Below are 20,063 nucleotides of genomic sequence, written 5' to 3' on the forward strand. Positions count from 1 at the left end.
AGGAGTCCTGACTCCAAGGCCCACTTTCTTTAACCATTCGATACAGTGCATCCCACTTAATTCCCTATAGTGCTCCTCATTATCCCTCGATATTCTGGTCAATATAGCGTGTTCCCACTGGAACTATACCTACTTTGTATAACTGCAGTGCTACTGACTATCAGTATATAATCAATAAGAGATTTGAGGGCGCCTCACAAGAAACCAGGTATCATGTGTCATAACAACATTACCCCAGGCAAGCATCCAAGAGATTTATATTTAACAGCACAGTAAGAGGCACCATAACTATTCTGTAATCTCGGACTGCAGTAGATCCAGTTGCCCAGGTACAGCAATGCTCCCTTAGCTCTTTGAGATGTTAGGATGCATTCCCCAAGACCGTGTAGGACAGGGTTAGCCATAGAGGCATTTTGCAACATCACGGATGGGAGTCAATTGATGAGCTTCTCGGAGTAGTGGCAGTGTAATGGATACAGCTGGGAAATGTCAGGGCTGCTTGAAATTAAGACAAAAATACAAGCATAAAATCAAAGGATGTAAGGAATGAGCCCTTAGCAGAAAGGTACAGGGAAGGGAGCTCTGAGCAGACAATTTCCATTGATATGGAAAAAAGTATCAACCATAAACTGGAGGAAATTATTCCAGTTCGGTGTAATGGCTTAGTGAGGCTACATTAGGGACACATCTTTAGTGGCCAATCCTTCAAATTACATTCTCTTTGTCATGTTTGATTATAATTCTCTTATCGTAGTGTTTTATCAAACTGCATTCAATTATGATCCACTATAATATGGAGAACTAATTTCCCCATTACTAAGTTTCCTGCTATTCTCTGTTTACCACTGATAGCTACATGCATTAAATATTGACTACAATTTTCCTACTGAAACACAATTGGCTTCCTAAATTCCCACTGTATGCTAGGTACTGACATTGTCCTTTATCATGCTTTTCCTCCACAGTGTAAATTCCTCCTGTTTCACCATCTACACACGCACATTCAGTCCACCTAACACAAAGAAATAACTTCATATGTTAGCTGCTTGCATTTTTCTCTTCTCCTACTACTTAGTTCCCTATGGGTTCAGTTCTCTACTCAAAGGGTTATTATATAAGTGAATAAAAGGAAATATATGTAAGAAAAAATTCCTGAGAGTAGATTATTAGATTGCTGGAGTAGTATCACAGGGAAATGGTGGATTCCAGTTCACCCATTCTTGTCACACAGGAAAGACATACACCTGGGTCCATCCTTAAATTGAGCTTGGTGTGCAATCTCAAAATAAGTGAAAGCACAAAAATCTCACAACAAAGATCAGGACAGCCTGACCTCTCCATCACAATGACTAAAGGCCGAATCTATGGAAGAGGGAGAGATGATCAACCAGGTAATTCAACCCAGCAAAGAAGATCAGGAGAGAAATAATTTAGTTTTGTTATGCTGGTTGGGTTTCTTGGAGATGTGCTCCGAGTGTCACATCTTTAACTCTATGTCGCAGGAGTCAGTAATAATAACTGCAGTTCCCCTTTCTTTCAAAGGCACTAACTCAGCTATATCTTGGTGTCTCTGGAGACTCTCTTTAAAATGACCATCAAATGGTCAACTGAGCCCAGCAGAATTCCAATTTTGCTTAAGGACACGGTGTCATTATTTAGTTACCCTTCACAGCACTATAAATGTCACAATTTGTCCCACCTCTGTACCTGCTTCAGGTTCAAAGGGCTCAGGCAGTTTACTCTGAGAAGCAAACACTCCCTTGTCATGGAGCTGAGTAGATCATGACTGGCAAGGCTGAGCTGTATCTTTACCTTGATTTAAATCCCATTCTGACCCACATCTGAACCTCCACCTTAGACCTTAGAGACATTATAGCTGAAATACTTAGTCTGGGTGCTAGTTCTTGTTTTAGAGTTTAAGTATTTGACCATTTTTTATTCTCTCCCCAAAAGACTGCTTAATAATACAAAGGTAGCATTGAAGTTAAAATACCCCTATACCCAGACTAATGAGACTGTGATGAAATGCTGCCTCAGAAATCCATCTATCTTCCTAGCTAATGTTTAAGTCACTTTTTATGACTATGTAGCCTTGGGTGTCATTGCAAACCCATATATTTTACCTGTGGAGAAGCTCAGAAACCCACTCCTAAAAATCAAGTTCTGGTGGTTCCCCTTACAAATGTCAGTTTATATATATTTCTTCCAAATGTACAGGTCTTCCCCCACCCCCAAGTATAAAGACAAACTGACAATGTATCTATAGATATTTTCCTTGGGACTTCCTATAACAGATATAATCCATGCTGCATCTTTAGTAAAGTCCCAGAACCTTAAAATATCACTAGTACTCTAGCCCTACAGAAAGAGGGCATCTTTTTTTAGAGCATGTCAATATTATTCAATGGAAGTCTCTCTGCAGGCAGGAAATAACCTTCAGGGCCGGTGGAATGTTAAGGCTCTTTGGGTTTCATTCTATGATCCTGTGGGATCTCATAAGCTAGATAGAGTCAGGTTTGATCAGTGTTTGGCTGTGCATCCGCAAGGAACCTCTAGATACTGCATGGAATGGTACTGACAGTTCAGTAAGTGATCTTCTTCCCTCCAAGTCAGTACAAGCAAGGGCCACCGCATGGTCCTAGGCGACACTGGAAATACTTGTGGAAATGTGAGACTAGAAATCAGGATATGCGTTCTACTCCTGACCAGGCCCCAGACTTCCTCTGAGGCTTGGACAAGTACCTTCACCTCTCTGTTCCTCCTTTTCCCCAACTGTAAAATGGAAATAACAACAACATCCTATTACATAAGGCGCAAAAAGGGCATGAAAGTCTTAATTCACTAACGTTTGTAAAGAGATCTTCAGACAGAAGATGCAAAATATGGTATTCCACTGTTACACAATACATCTCTTTACTGTTAAACAGTTCCAATATGAAACTTGGTATACCACTATGAAATGGACAATAGCTACCATGTAGAAATAAAGGTTTCAGAGTAGCAGCCATGTTAGTCTGTATCTGCAAAAAGAAAAGGAGTACTTGTGGCACCTTAGAGACTAACAAATTTATTACAAATAAATTTATATAGAAATAAAGCCACTTGCTTTTATCAGGGTTATGTCTTACCCTGGGGTGGAGGGGGAAATCACTATTCTCTGGCTCATTCCTTGGCAATGTTATTTATATTTAGGCATGAACTTTAAAACCTAAGCGAATACTTAACCCTTCCCTATATGATAGGAGCCAGCCCAGCACTTCCTACTTCAGGAGATCAGAAGCTAGAAAGAAAGCACTGCAAGGAGGATGACAAGCCGCAGGCCCTGGGGGAGTCCACCCCATTTCTGAGCAGCTCCTGCCCAGAGACAGCCCTCACAATTCCAGCTGGTGAGTAGGGGCACAGGGCTGCAGAGAGCACCCTGGGAGGCTGCAGGGGTGAAATAACAGATCCCTGCAGGCGCACAGAGCAGCAAAGGCTGCGCTCGCCTGGTACTATCAATAGATTTTGTTGTTGTTGATTTGTGTGTGTCAGGTGACATCGAAGTTTACAGACAACTACTCATTTAAATGGAACCCTGCCAAGCCTATAACTGTTTCAAAAGACAAGGAGTAGAGGCTTGCAGGGACATAGTAGAATATAGCTTTTCAAAAGAGGATACATCAGAACATTAACCAAAATTATGCTTGATCCGAGGCAAAAGGCTCACCTCAGGGTATTCTTCCCAGAAAGTTAAAAAAGTATGGATTGGATGAATGGACTATAAGGTGGACAGAAAGTTGGTTAGATCGTCTGACTCAACGGGTAGTGATCAACGGCTCGATGTCTAGTTGGCAGCCGGTATCAAGCGGCGTGCCCCGGGGTCGGTCCTGGGGCTGGTTTTGTTCAACATCTTCATTAATGATCTGAATGATGGGATGGATTGCACCCTCAGCAAGTTCAAGGATGGCACTAAGCTGGGGGGAGAGGTAGATACGCTGGAGGGTAGGGATATGGTCCAGAGTGACCTACACAAATGGGAGGATTGGGCTAAAAGAAATCTGATGAGGTTCAACAAGGACAAGTGCAGAGTCCTGCACTTAGGACAGAAGAATCCCATCCACCGCTACAGGCTGGGGACTGACTGGCTAAGCAGCAGTTCTGCAGAAAAGGACCTGGGGATTACAGTTGACGAGAAGCTGGATATGAGTCAACAGCGTGCCCTTGTTGCCAAAAAGGTTAATGGCATATTGGGCTGCATTTGAAGGAGCATTGCCAGCAAATCAAGGGAAGTGATTATTTCCCTCTATTCGGCACTGGTGAGTCCACATCTGGAGTACTGCGTCCAGTTTTGGGCTCCCCACTACAGAAAGGATGTGGGCAAACTGGAGAGAGTCCAGCAGAGGGCAACGAAAATGATTATGGGGCAGGGGCACATGACTTACCAGGAAAGGCTGAGGGAACTGGACTTATTTAGTCTACAGAAGAGACAAGTGACGGGGGGATTTGAAAGCAGCCTTCAACTATATGAAGGGGGATTCCAAAGAGGGTGGAGCTTGGCTGTTCTCAGTGGCAGCAGATGACAACAAGGAGCAATGGTCTCAAGTTGCAGTGCGGGAGGTCCAGATTGGATATTAGGAAACACTGTTTCACTAGGAGGGTTGTCAAGGTTCCTCCCCCACTCTGAACTCTAGGGTACAGATGTGGGGACCTGCATGAAAAACCTCCTAAGCTTATCTTTACCAGCTTAGGTCAAAACTTCCCCAAGGTACAAAATATTCCACCCGTTGTCCTTGGATTGGCCGCTACCACCACCAAACTAGTACTGGTTACTGGGGAAGAGCTGTTTGGACGCATCTTTCCCCCCAAAATACTTCCCAAAACCTTGCACCCCACTTCCTGGACAAGGTTTGGTAAAAAGCCTCACCAATTTGCCTAGGTGACTACAGACCCAGACCCTTGGATCGTAAGAACAATGAACAATCTTCCCAACACTTGCACCCCCCCTTTCCTGGGAAATGTTGGATAAAAAGCCTCACCAATTTGCATAGGTGACCACAGACCCAAACCCTTGGATCTGAGAACAATGAAAAAGCATTCAGTTTTCTTACAAGAAGACTTTTAATAACAATAGAAGTAAATAGAAATAAAGAAATCCCCCCTGTAAAATCAGGATGGTAGATATCTTACAGGGTAATTAGATTCAAAAACATAGAGAACCCCTCTAGGCAAAACCTTAAGTTACAAAAAAGAGACACAGACAGAAATAGTTATTCTATTCAGCACAATTCTTTTCTCAGCCATTTAAAGAAATCATAATCTAACACATACCTAGCTAGATTACTTACTAAAAGTTCTAAGACTCCACTCCTGGTCTATCCCCGACAAAGACAGACTATAGACAGACACACAGACCCTTTGTTTCTCTCCCTCCTCCCAGCTTTTGAAAGTATCTTGTCTCCTCATTGGTCATTTTGGTCAGGTGCCAGCGAGGTTACCTTTAGCTTCTTAACCCTTTACAGGTGAGAGGAGCTTTCCCCTGGCCAGGAGGGATTTCAAAGGGGTTTACCCTTCCCTTTATATTTATGACAAGGGTGGTGAAGCATGGGAATGGGTTACCTAGGGAAGTGGTGGAATCTCCATCCTTAGAAGTTTTTAAGATCAGGCTTGACAAAGCCCTGGCTGGGATGACTTAGTTGGAGTTGGACTAGATGATCTCCTGAGGTCTCTTCCAACCCTAATCTTCTATGATTCTATGAACAGAAATACAATTTATCCCTCTGAACTGACAAAACAATAAGCTTCCAGGAGCCAAGGGGCAATGTACACAGGAAAGTCAACCTCTTAAGGAAATTAAGTTGTTATATGAAAATATTTGCTGTGGATCACACCAACACACCTCATAAAATAATCCCTCATGAAGACCTGGTACAAGATTTTTTCTGCGGGTTGTGCAGCCCATGGTTATGCACCAAGCAGAGTTTTGACATATTTGCAGAATAGAAACCAACAGCTGAGCGTGGCTGCCAGAGCAGGCCCTGCTGAGTGCTGTTTAACTGCTCACTAGATGATATGCTAAAGCTAAACAGAGCTGGCAGTGAGACATGTAGTCCAGCATAGGGTAACTCACTTTGGAGTCTTTAATAGGCCATTTGTGACTAATAAAAGCTCCCCTCTTAATAAGGCAATCAGAATTTGGCTGCTTTCTATGCACCCCTTGGAGATGCTCAAAGTGCTCTTTCAACCCACCTTTGTCTCTGATAACCACCCCCCACACCAGAGTTAACATTTTATTCTCCCTCTTCAGCCACAATCAAGCCTGTACCTCAGAACCTGGAAAACAAGCAAGAGTCAGTGCCAGCAAGTCTTGTGCTGTTTAACGAGACTGGCTTGTACCCATCAAAAAGTCAAAGTACTGAATCTCCCACTAAATCTTTCTTCCTGTTCCTCCACATTTCCCCTCCTTTTCACCATCCTCAACTCCTCTCCATCCTGCAGTTTCATTAGCTGAAATGGAAGGAGTTAGCAGGGGTGCCCAGACACAGTGTCTGTTACTGAACTCCAATCATTCCATTCAGGTTAAGAGCTACCAATTGTAAAGACTTGATGGGACTCAACTTTTCAGCAACCTGGAGCCAACAGTAGACATCATGAGGCTACCCAGACACACAGGCCTTGTATTGCACAGCAAGGAGCTTAACTACACTATTCAACCCATGTGGAATTTATGTGACATCTCAGATGTCATCTAATACTAATAGTTTTAGCTCAAAAGTCAATCTTATCAGTTATCATTAAGGATAGGAATCTGATACCAGACCATGAGTGAAAAAGGCTGTCACGACTTCTGACCTTTTCCCTCTTTAAACTGGGCTGTGCGGATGAATGGCCCAGGACAAAGGTGGATGAAAATGCAGTTAGGAATGACATGGTAACAGAGCTGCAGCGAAGAAGCATGGGTTGACTTAAGTCAAAGTGATTTAAATCACATTTTAATCATGATTTAAACCATCAAGCAGGAAAGCTCGATTTAAATAATCAATTTTCATCTTGTTTTGCAATTGTACTTTTTAGTTATTTTCCTAAAGATAGTTTCTAACCAATGAGACTCAATTAAAAAACTATATGTTCATTTGCAAATAAATATAGCCCTTTACCCAAAATTTGGTACTTAACTAACCATAAGAACACAATATATCTATACATATTTAAACAATTACATAGCTTGCACATTTATTCAGATTATTGTTTACATATTTCAGTATATTAGAAAATGATGAATAATGCACTTATTATACAATGGTCATTGTTTACTTGTGATTTGTATCAAGCTCTATTTGGGTAGAAATTGGCATTCAATTCACATGTATAAAAACAACATTGTAAAACTGGTATATTAATTAAATAAATTTTTTTAAAAATGTGCTAGACAAGAAAAAAGTAAGTTTATTGAGTCATTCTGCATTTAAAACTGATGTATTAAACAAAGGAAATATTATCTGTAGTTAGTAAACTGAGCTGATCGTTTCTGGTGACCATGTTCTTCAGACTTTAGAACTAGTAGATCTTATTCTCTCTCACCTAGTTGTTACTCATAGATTGGAAGAGGAAAATAAGCTTACCTTTCAACTCTTGGTGGTTTCTTAACTTGACTGAACTAGTCATTCAACTGAACTAGCAGAATAAACTGAAATGAAAAAAATATTCTCTCTGCACCTGCAGAAGAGGCTAGTGGTGTCAAAAACTGGTAAAAGGAATTCAACGCACACTCTGGTTCCAGGTGCTTAGCCAGTGACTTCCACCAGTTCAGAGGTTTGACTTTTAAAAAACTTCTGCAGCAAACGTGTACACCTTAATTTTTATTTATTTACTTTTTATTTTATCTAAATGTAGTTTAATTATAAGTAGTTTAGACCTTATCATAATTTCAATTTTAAGTAGATTTATTTTAAAAAAGAAAAATGGATTTAAGTAAAATAAAGCAATTCAAAATTTTAAAAAATCTGATTTTTTAATCATCACTTATTTTCCACTGTGAGCACAAGGGAGGAGAAAAAGCAGGTAATCCACAAGGGAACTGAGCACTACACATTTATAAGGTGAGATCTGACAACTCCTGGGAATGTTATAAGCCCAGCAGACAACTACAAATGGCACAGGGAGAGGGACATAGCAGGGAAATCAAATATTCTTCAAGAAATTTTCAAATCTCTGCGGAGCATTAATTCTTTAGAGCTCTTCCTTAAGTGACATTTTACAGGGTGTTTCAATGAAACTTTCCATCCATTTCCCAATTATTCATTCCCAGCAGAGACGCTGAACTCTGTTGGTCATTAAGCAGTTCCCAGCCTGATGGCACTGCATAGGCCATTCTCACACCTCTAAATACTTGGACAAGCACCTTTTGGAGGCTGGAATAAGCCCTCAGTGTTTCAAGCCAGCTGTAAGCCTGCTAAACAAGGAAGAGGCAGAGTGTGGGTATCAGTTGCCTAGGCAAAGCACTCTCCTGCAAGGCAGGTAATACAGCCCTGGGAAAAGCACACTCTTCAGGGTTGGGTTAATAACCAGGCAGGTACCGGGTCCTTGGTCTCCCATAATATTATTTATCGAACATCAGATACTACCTCATGACTGTGAAAGAGAGAAGCTACAGGCATGGCTGAGCGACAGGCACAAGCATAAGAACACAGAGAGTGCAAAGTTACCCGCACAGAGCATCGTGTGCTTCTGCTTTTAGACAGATGGAAGGGTTAGCCTCGCAAAAGGAAGAAGAGCATAAGTAAGCGAAGAGATTTGTAAAGGAGCATTCCAACGCCTGGAGGAATGAGCACATGGCAGTGAAGAAATGTTAACTCAAACTGGAAGACAGAAAAAGATGTTCTTGCTAGCTTGAGTCTGCCTTACAGTCTCCTACAGTTCTAATTATATTTTCACCATTGATGGCCTTGCCCACGTGTCTGCATGGAGCAGGAACAATATCCATTACATCTCTGAGGACAGACACTCAACTAGAATAATTTGGCATAGCTCCATTACTTCAACAGAACTACACCAATTGACACCAGCTGAGGACCAGGCCCTGAGCCTTCAGTGTTACATGAGGTAGTTTCCACAGCAAATCTTGCAGAATTCACAGCTTACTGGGTACACTTCTCTGTCAAAGTAGTTCTTCATTAATACAGTTTATTCAACTCATTTCCTATCTCCATCCTTACCCCTCCCCTTTTGATTAAAGGATCCATAAAAGTCTAGACAAGAACCCAAAAAAACCACAAAGTTCCCACTAGAGAACTGGGGGACTGGGCAGAAAAGTAATTACATCCATGCAAGCTAAAAAGCTGGAGATGCTACAGGGCCCCCTCAGGACAGAATATTTTGATATGTGAAAGAACAACAAACAATGTATTGCTGATTGAAGCAGAAAGCCTGGATATAAGTCACTTGCCACCCCACGGAGCAGTGTTGAATGGTGGGTAGATAGAACATTTAGGATAAACAGCTCTCTGATCTGTTAAACAACAGCTTTCTCCTATAGTGGTTGACAGTGGTGTGCCAACTTTAGCCACCAGGCTTAAGCACTCTGTTGTTGCTGCACCAGGTTCTAACAAAGTTTGACCAGACAGCGCAGACTGGACCAAACCATGTTATAACTGGGGCCAAAAACCTAGTCTACAGTCCTGGTCTAATTCAGCCATGGTTACAACACAGCTGTCTCCCGACATGGTTAAAGAACAGCTCTCTTGAAGTACTATTCGGACCGCAGCACGTGCCAGATCATTAAATAGCACTATAAAGCCTCACAAGATAGAAATATGCCATGGCCATATTGGAGATGGAACATCTATATTTTCACTTTGTTAGGGGTATAAACACAGTTTTATGCTCAAAAGAAATTGAAGATAAAAAAAGAAAGAAGGTTTGAATGTAGGTTCCAGAAAGGCACTTGGAAACCCAGTGCACATTTCCATGTGAGCCCACGCCAGATGTGATCAGTGAAAAAACCTTTGACTTCGGAAACTGAAACCCTTCTGCCACAAATGAAACAACAGCTCCACATTATCAAGCCAGCCTTTTTGCATTCTAGATTCTCCAGTTCTGCCAGAATTTCTACTGAAGTGGGTTTGGGCCAGCAATGACCCTCCCGAAAGCCTTCCTTTTCTAATAGCATTATATAGGTCCTTGTTCTTGTCACCCACAAATCAAAGTTCATCCCTCACCTCAATTTCTGGTAACAATTTGCCATCTCCCTCTTTTTTTATTTTTCTGGAGTAGCAACAGCCTCATTTTCCTTTAGTCAGGGCTCAGCCTGAGTTCCTGCCAGTTTTGGCTCCACCTGCAGAGACACCCAGGACTAACTGAGCTAACCCTGGATCCTGTTAAAAAGGAGATAAAATACACAAGCTGCCTGTGACCAGGAATATTATCCTAAGATACTCTAAGTGCTCAGGGTTAGCCAAACACAGAGGCAGCCAGCAGTGGCATTGCTGGAGTTATAGGGAGCCAGGAACTTAAATAGCCAAAGCAGAGAGGCAGGAGTGGAATTGCAGAGTTAACCAAGACAGCAGGATGGTAAGGTAGAGCGTGTTGCAGCCACAAGGCTCCTATTTTTTCACATTTACCCCCTTCCCACCAAAAGTATTATTTTAACTGGTTACCTGAATCACCTTTGCCCCTACTTTGAAATCTCAAGGCTCGTGAACGGAAGCAAGAGAAAATCATTGGCTTTGAAGTCTGCTTTTCAACCTACATTGCAGGCACAAAGCAAAAACTTCCAGCTTTGTTCCTCCCGGGGCTCATATGCAAAAATACCCAAACAAACAAAACTTAAAAGGAAACAACAGGGTCTACTGACTTATGCATAATAAGAAAATAAATGGCATTTGTTCTCCTGTCACATCAGCAACAGGCACATGATGAATATTTAAATAGCCCAACACCTTTGTTCTCAGAAGGCCCAGACATACTTCATTCTTTATGAGAATCCGGCATCCTCTATGCACTCTGCTTATTATCCCCTGAATCAATTCTTCTACAAACAGTCCAATGCAGTTAGAGATTATTCCTACACCTTTGACTTTCAGTACGTACAGTTGGGATGACAAGTTAAGAGGTTTCTCTAGGCAGTTCTCTTTCCCTTCCTCTTGCTCCCTTCCTGTATAGAATTATTCACTTCCTCTATAGGAAATTCATTACAGTAGTCACTTTTCTGAGTTCAGCTGAGAGTATTATCTGCCTGCTGCAACTGGGTTATGAAGGACCCACAGAGTTTCCTTTGACACAAAGGACTTAGCCTCCTATATTATCATCCTTTAAATCAGAAAAATAAAAATTGGCTTGCTAGACACATCTTACTCTTTCATCCTCACTTCAAGAAGCAAAGTGCAAGAAAATGGGTCTGCAAGCCCTTCTGGAGAACAAAAGAGGACTAGCTGTAAGAGACATTTTCCAATGCCCCAGGTCAATTACAATCAAAATCATTTTAAAAATGGATATGAAACCTGTTGGCTTTTGTTCTTTTGATGTCAGGACAGCCAAGCATGCACACCCTTTGTTAGTTCTCCTGTCTATCGCCTCTAATGAAAGCTAAATTTTAATGACATTAGTAGAAAATGCATCTCCCAGTGCTAATTAAAAAAGGAGCTGATGATTTTATTCAGTTACTGAGCATGAAATTAATAATATAATCATGAAGAATATACATGATACTCCCTCACTAGTAACTTTTATTTCTATGTATGTGCTTGGCTGTATCAGTGTGAGATCCAAGAGAATATTTTTCTTTTTTCAAGCTATCCAAATATACCATTTTAATCAACCGTGTTCCACAATAAAAGCAAATACTAATAATATTTTGCACCTCCATAGCCTAATCCATCAAGAGATTTTAATACACTTTAAAAACATTAAAGGAACCTTGCAACACACTTGTGAAGTAGGTACCTTTATATCCATTTTACATATGGTTAAGCTGGGGCAAAGAGAGATTTACCAAAAGTCTCAAAGCACGGCAGTGGAAGAACTGGGCCTAGAACCCAGCAGCCCTGACTCCAAGTCCCTCACTCTAAACCACCAGAGATATCACAACCCCAGCTCATTCATAGCGGACAGTTAACTTCCTGTTCTGGGAGTGTGACATTAACCCTTTCTACTGTGGTCCTGACAGTACTAAACGCCAGCAGTTTAAGAAGTCCCAAAATCCTTTATAAGGGGAGATCAGCCGAAAAGAAAGTGGGTAGGGAGAGCCCCAAGTTCAGCCAGCTGAATTCCAAGCTTGAAAAATCCTAAAATATAACCAAAAATCATTTGACCGTTTTCAAGATATAAGGGGAAGCATCTCTCAGATTATGTAAATTCATGAATGAACCTCTCTCTCTCATTCTTATTTAATAAGTGCAGGGAGGGGCAAACAAAACAGGAAGCACACACAGTTGAGTGTCCATAAATTTCCAGCCAAATCTCACAGGGCTCCTGCACCACAGTAGTGAAACACATTTTTGTATATGAACAGTTCAAAGGCTTCATTTGTCAAAAGCTTCATTTCCAAGGCCTCCTCCTATGATGAAGTGGTGAGAAGCACTCCAGGAAATGCTGAGCAAGAGGAATTTGTAGGCAAATTAGCTAACTATCACTGGCATGTTCACTTACATAACCAGCAATTAATGTTACATTTAATGATAACGCCACTCAGAGTTGGGATTACAGCTTTCTGCAGCTTCTGCCACTGGGGCACTTTAAATCACCAGCTTGTGATACGTTTTAAAATGTTAGTAGCTTTTGGCAACTGGGTAACTGAATAATGTGACCCTGAAAATCTCCGTGTGTTAGAATGTGGAAGTTCTATACAAAACAGAAAGTGGCTCACACCACTTCACAGGAGTCCAGAGAGAAACTTCCTCTCCCATTAAAAGAAAGTATTCTTCTAAGACAGGGGTTTACAGCATCTGCCGCAGTGTACCGACCATGAAATAAGCATGCAAAGACAACTGGAATGAGAAGAAAACCTCATCGGTGCGCAGTGGTACTTACAGTAAAGGCAGCCAGCATCCCCTCCAAGCTGGGACCATCCTGGGCAGCACTTGTACACAGTCTGGTATTCCATGCTGTACACCTGCCTGTAGTCTGTGTAATATGCTGTTCTAAAACACAAAACACAACCACCATTAACCCCTGGAGGAGGAGGATTTAGTATTAAAATGGAGTGCACAGAAGATTCAAATCTGACTGTAGCACCTAAATAAAAAGAATTCAATTTCAAATACTTTGCATAGTTTCCCACATATTCTAATAACAATCATGGATCGTAACATAATGCTTTTCAATCCATTTTAAAGAGGTAGGAGACAGCCCGGGGGAGCGGGCTCCAGAACAAGCCTAGCACTTTTCTTCTTGTCCAAGTTGTGTATTTCATTAATTCCTTTGCAGTTTTGTGAAATCGCTTCCCCCCTAATTTAAACTGCTGTTTGTCAAAGGAAAGTCAATTTATAAAAACAACAGGTATTTAAATCTAGCACCGGTGAGCGAGTCACACCAAGGGGCTGGTGAGAGCTCAAAAACTATTTGGCTTATGATGAAGGAATTTAAATATATATACATATATATGCTAGCATCCTACCGGAAAACATCAAGCTATTCCATGCGCAGACGGCTCCTGATGCAGTTGTGGATTAACCAACAAGCTACTCACAGGCAGAGCTGTGGGGAAGTTTCCAGTCTCCTCAATTCTCTTGCTCCCCCCTTAGCAACCATGACGAACACTCAACCCTACATCACTGCACATAGGACTGGAAGGGACCTTCTGGCTCATCAAGTCTAGTCTCCTGCTACCGCAGTCAATACAGTTCTAGAATCCCATTCTTAAATGCATCAAGCTCTTCTCGGGGCTCCTGCCACTCCTTTACCCCTTCCAGAACTGTTCTATTTATATAAAATAAAACTAGCTTCATGACTGACAGCTATGGCCACTAAAGGGGTGCCAGGACATGGGGTGCCACATGCAACACTGCTTTTCACATGAACCCAGTACTGGGCTCTGTGTAAAGAACCCACTGTCCAGGCCAATTTCTTCAAAGGGTCCCAGAGGACTGAAAACCTTCACAGCAATCCTGTGCCAAGTTTCTAGTGAACCTGCTCCTCTCCCAGGGAGGGGTTATTAGTCTTACATTCAAATTAGACAGTGTGGTGCATTTCAGGGTCTGGCTGAATTGGAATCATAGAATCATAGGACTGGAAGGGACCTTGAGAGGCCATTTAGTCCAGTCCCTTGCACTTATGGCAGGACTAAGTATTATCTAGACCATCCCTGACAGGTGTTTGTCTAATCTGCTCTTAAAAATCTCCAATGATGGAGATTCCACAATCTCCCTAGGCAATTTGCTCCCAATTAACAGCCACCCCAATATCCCACCCGACCAAATCCTGAAAAACCCCCACCAGCTGCCATAACAAATCTATTGCACATGGTAAATATCTAACTCATAGAAATCAAAGCCCTTCACACAGGAGGTCAATATCATTATCCCCATTTCTCAGATGGGAAAACTGAGACACAAAGAGGGAGTAACTTGCCCAAGGTCACCCAGCAGGCTAGTAGCACAGTCAGTAATAGAACCCAGGTCTGCTGAGTCCCAGTCCTGTGCTCTATCCACTAAGCCACACCACATCTCTTGCAGCAGCTGAAGCTCCAGAACATCTCAGGGCCCAGCAGGATCATTATGCTTATTTTTGGTAATGCCCACGGCCCTGAGCAGGAATGGGGCTCTGTTACCACAGACATTGTACTAAGGCAGAAGCTGAAGATCTTTTAATGACTCCTGCTCATGACTTCCAGGTGAGATGTCAGTCTGACGAACAGATGTTGAGTTAAAACATAAATAAATGTGACACTTTTCCCCCTGAAAATTTAGTGCTCTGTGTATCTGAAAATCAAAAGCGGAGATAAAACGTTTGAAGCTGATTTTAGAAATCCTACTTTGGCAGAAAATGAAACTGCTCACCCAAAGCACAATGGACAAACAGCAACAACAAATATTTGGCACAGCTGAAAGTGTTGTACGCATCCACTGAAAATATTTACCCTAACTAATCCTGGTTGTTTGACTTTGTCTACATGACTCTACAAAGAAACTAAATAGTGATGCACTAACCAAATTAATTCCCATGAAGGAAATCTTCAACTACACTTCATTGCCAATGAGTATATGAGGTCACAGCTGATAAAAATAAAAACAGTTACCCATTTTTGTACAAGCTTTTAGCAAATTGTGAAGGAAGTAACCTGGGTTCACACACAACTAAGAATGGAATTCACTAAAGACAGCTAGCAATCAGGCTGAAATCTATCGGGATCTCTTGGTGTCAAGAGCTTCTCACCACCCAATGCCTTGTGTTCAAAACAAATATTGCTTTTAATGTAATGTAATGTGCATTACAATGTGCAAAGTTAATGCCAGGGATGCGATATGTAACTAAACCCAAAAGCATTCAGTGTAGAAATGAATAATATTACTCACCAATGAGTGGGGAACACAAACATTTCTATGCATTGTTGTGACAGGAAAAGATTTTTTCCCCATGCAGATTCACTGAGACATTGCTGGACTGTACTACAACAGTCAGTGTGGGGGGTTTTTTTAGGCTGCATAGACTCATACATGGAGGGCAAGCTGCTCCAAGGAAAATCAAAGGACAGTAGGAAAAACTTTATAGACTGTATTCTGCCCTTGGACATTCATTTGCAGCTCCTACGTAGGTCAAAGGGGAGTAGAGGAAGCAGTGCTTAACCCTAAAACTCTCTAAGATATTATAACAGACTACCTACGGAAGCAGTGGAACTAAGATAGCAGAGGCTAAGAACTACGGGAGAGGAGTTGAGGATATTGAAAAGTCCTGCCATATGCAAAACTTTACAAAGAAAAATGGGATCCAATATAACATTCTACAACTGATCACAGAAAACTAGACTGGAGAAAACACAGCTCTTGGAACCACTCTCCACACCTGCTGGGATGACTCAATAACTTAGGTGTTTTTGCATCCCTAATTTGAATGATTCTCTGATCTTTTTGTTCAACTGAGCACTGGCACAACTTCCTTCAGGAGTTTCCCCCCCCCACCCCCAGAAGTTGATAGGATGGAGAGCTACTCTTGCTACCTAACAGAGCATCCAGAGATGTTGCACAAAAAGAAATGGCAAAATATAGATAATGGGACCCAAAACAATCAACATTCCCCAAGATGGCATAAAATACCAGCTCAGCGGCAAACCGTTAATCTGTCGAGATAACAGTTATGAAAAGCATTCATTCTGATGGCAAAGCAAAGCCACCAGCTAGTGCGGCAACCCAGTGTCAAATTCCTCTTTTTTCTTGCCCTCCGTTAGAATCAATAAAACCTAATAATGCGGGATTTTATTACACGGAGCCTGGGTTCCCTAATAATGCGGGATTTTATTTATTTACTGCACGGAGCCTGGGTTCCATTCTGCCCTCAACAGATTTCTAAATGTCTAGTTGAGCTGTGTGAGTGAACAACCTTGGCCCATCTCCAACTAACTTTATGTCAGGCCCAAGATTAACACATTTACTGAATCTTGAACTCAAGGTTCAGTTCAAGTAGATTTAAAATGTGATGCAAATATTTTCCACAGTCCCAATTGCCAGTGCCTCTATGGATGTCACCAAGGATAAAGAAAGTGGAAGGCGGAATAAGGAGGTGTGGAAAGAACTGTTAAAGGAGATTGTTTATCTTAGCTTTTGTTTTCTCTTTCAGAGTTTCTGGCCCAGAGTTATTCAGAACAGCCAGAGCTAATGGAACTCTAGCTTAGAAAAATACTATAGTGTCCTGCTGATGAAAGATCCATTTACATACCCTTGAGTACACGGCATACATGCATCAGCGTGTGATTCCTGAAGGCTATGTCAAACTAAACTCTTTGTTGTTAAAACAGACACAAATAGTACCAAAAATATAACATTTCCAGGAGCAGCTAGCTACACAACCCCTTGGATGTTTAGTTTATCCAATGCAAAACAATTTTTCACACTCTAAACCAGCAACCACCATGTCTTGAGGTCCCACATATTAACACACCAGCAGGACCACAGAAGTGATAGTTGGACAAGACCTATTAGATAATCTAGTCCACCACTACTAATGCCCCAGTCAATGAAGGACTGTTCCCTACAGTCAATTTTCTAGCATAAAGTGTTATTTATTTTTATAAAATGTGGCAACCCCAATAATCTGGGCCCATATACAAATTTTATAAAAACAACCACTATCACTTCAAGCAATGTCCAAAAAGAAAACCCCCCAAAAAACAACCAACCAGCCCTCTCAAACCCAACTGACTCTTGGACAATCCGTGTCCAGACACCCCAAGGGAAGAACAGAAGGTTTAAACCCTCAAAAATAAGCAATTAAACCAACTGATTGCACACAGTGTTATTTTACTGTAAGAGTATATGGAGTAAGATCTTTTATGGAAGCTTGTAATGCACTGAACAGTCACTCTGAGATAGGCATCCAGGTTATGGTTATGAACGTGTTAGTTACAATTACAATTTTCTATACATATAGTGGTGCCTCTTCTGCTCTCCATTGCCCCAACCAGTATTCACCCGCCCTCCAGAAAAAGCCTGAAAAAAACGGAACAATGCATTTGTCAGTGGACTCTGACTCACACAAAATTCATCCATTTTAGCAGGCCTGCTATGGGTTTAGGCTCCAAATGATATCACTTTACCAGTATCTGCAGTGCCACAAGAACATACACAGGGACATCAGGGGCTATCGATAATTACCACTAACGTTTACTGAATTATTGTCCATGCAGCCCTGCAGACAGCTGCTCCACATTAAACAGGTGAAACTACACTAGGGAGAGGAATAGCAGATGCTGTATTTTCCTAGTCACGTCCATTAACTCAGATAAGTTGCAGCCAAGGTCAGACCAGCCTTCTGTGTGTCAGATCCTGAGTCTGTTAATATGTTTCCTGAACCCAGTGTTGTTGGAGCACAGTCCAACTGGAGCAGCTCCAGTGGGTGAAACGGAGGCTGCATAACATTCACATGGATGCCGTCACCGTGCACTCCAGTGACTTCAGCTGCACGGCACAAGAGAGTTTGGCATCAGATCGTCATTCTAGTGGGATGTATTGCTGCTGTAATGGAAACTTCCAGCAGGAAGATCAGAAGGAAGAGAACAGCAGAGACAGCCTGATGAAAGGATTTTTAAAGTTCCTTTTATATCACTTATTTTTCATATTCGATAGGTAAATTCTGCTCCCAGTTACATGGGAGCAGCCCCATGGTTTTTGGCAGAAACTAAATCCCAGCATTGGAACATACAAGCTGTCATCCACCCTGGAATTATGAAACACCATTTGCCCCAACCCACTATTTGGCCACCTCTGAGGGCTCTGATTTCCACCCTCAGACAAGGTGATGTCTCTTTCCAAGACTGCTCTCAGTGTTGGGTCTGTGCGACTCTGTAAATTAGCTAGCCAAACTATGAAAAGAAAAGGAGGACTTGTGGCACCTTAGAGACTAACAAATTTATTTGAGCATAAGCTTTCGTGAGCTATAGCTCACTTCATTGGATGCATTCAGTGAAGTGAGCTGTAGCTCACAAAAGCTTATGCTCAAATAAATTTCCACTGAATGCATCCGATGAAGTGAGCTCTAGCTCACGAAAGCTTATGCTCAAATAAATTTGTTAGTCTCTAAGGTGCTACAAGTACTCCTTTTCTTTTTGAGAATACAGACTAACACGGTTGCTACTCTGAAACCAAACTATGAAGTTATCTTGGTGGGCCTTTGCTCAGTTCCTAGCAGACAGGGGTCCACTCCAAAAACCCACCAGCCACCCAAATCTTGTTTGGAGTCTTAATCCAGAAGCTAAGGACTGAACGGGCTTGGATAATACACTCTTCTCTTTCTCTTAGGAACGGTCAGGCCACTTCAGGGCTGATGTACCTCGGCAGACAGAATGGGGAATCAGGCTACAGCTACCTGCACTGTGTCTGTTGTGGACAAACAGAGAGACCTTTGGTCTACGGGGCTGCCAAGTCAGCACATTTCACCAGCACCACAATTCACTAAAAAGTGCATAAACCAAACCAAGACCAAACTGAAACAAATACACAGAATCTTTTTTTTTTTACCAAAAAAGGCAATAATAATACATAGTTAGCTTAAACCTCTACCTTCATCCTGTGTACAAGGCAACTTCTGTTCACAAGTAGACAGATGTTCTCAATGGAAAATTATGTTGTTTTAGTTCCTTGATTTACAGTGTCAAAAAACATGCATTAGCAACCTGAAACAGACATTTGCGACTGGAGAACTGCCAGCCTTTGAAGTAGCAGCAGACAAGGCACCTATCATTTCAAAGTACTTCCTCAAACACAGTCAGAGAGACAGACTCTATGACTGAAAATCAGAGGGTTTGTTTGTTGCTTTATTACCATTACATAGATATTATCACCAAGATAATTACTGACAGTTATAGGTTAAGAGCAATTCCTTAAACCCAACACTTAAAAACTGTCTCTAGTCCAAGGTACCTCCTTGGAATTAGTTTCCTGATGCATCTTTAAAAAAAAAGACTTATAACTGTTCAAGGGGATGGGGAAATAGAAAAGGGGGCAGAAAGCAATATAATGCTTGGCCCTACCTACTTTAGCCAGGACAGCAACCAGAGAAGGAAAGATCCAGAATTCAGCATTTGCAGTGTCCTTCCTTCACAACCCACTTCTCCAGCTTTCAACAGCCTCTATGCTCCCAAATTAGGCTCACCTGCTACTTATCTGATATCCTAAGAAGCGAAACACCTGCAGTCACTTTCAGTTCAGACCACTGCACTTCAACTACTAAAGGCCAACTTCATCCCTGACACAGGCAAGTGTAATCCACCTGACTTGTGTATAGTTGTACCTGCTTACATCAAGGCTAAATTTGGTCCTGCTTATCTATATTACACCCATTTTTAAGGAAGCCCTATTCTGCATCAAAGTCATCTGCTTCATGATAGCAGTTATCATAGTAAATCTCCCCAACAGTCGCCATCACCTCTCAGAGCAGACATT

At 41.7% G+C, this 20,063-nt stretch overlaps 1 protein-coding gene across 11 annotated transcripts in view; it reads right to left on the reverse strand.

The window, feature by feature from the left end:
* MEGF6 (multiple EGF like domains 6) overlaps positions 1-20,063 on the reverse strand; it is a 255,960-nt gene that overhangs the window by 211,034 nt on the left and 24,863 nt on the right. For 10 of the 11 annotated variants that reach the window (XM_073316362.1, XM_073316365.1, XM_073316363.1 and 7 more), the window contains one exon: positions 13,003-13,112. In XM_073316362.1, coding sequence (XP_073172463.1) covers positions 13,003-13,112 — 110 coding nt within the window. Of the gene's footprint in view, positions 1-5,595; positions 5,662-13,002; positions 13,113-20,063 lie in introns of those variants that run through there. The other variant, XM_073316370.1, reaches the window with a different exon arrangement.

Source organism: Lepidochelys kempii, chromosome 18 (genome assembly GCF_965140265.1).
Source record: "Lepidochelys kempii isolate rLepKem1 chromosome 18, rLepKem1.hap2, whole genome shotgun sequence".
Taxonomy (NCBI): Eukaryota; Metazoa; Chordata; order Testudines; family Cheloniidae; genus Lepidochelys; species Lepidochelys kempii.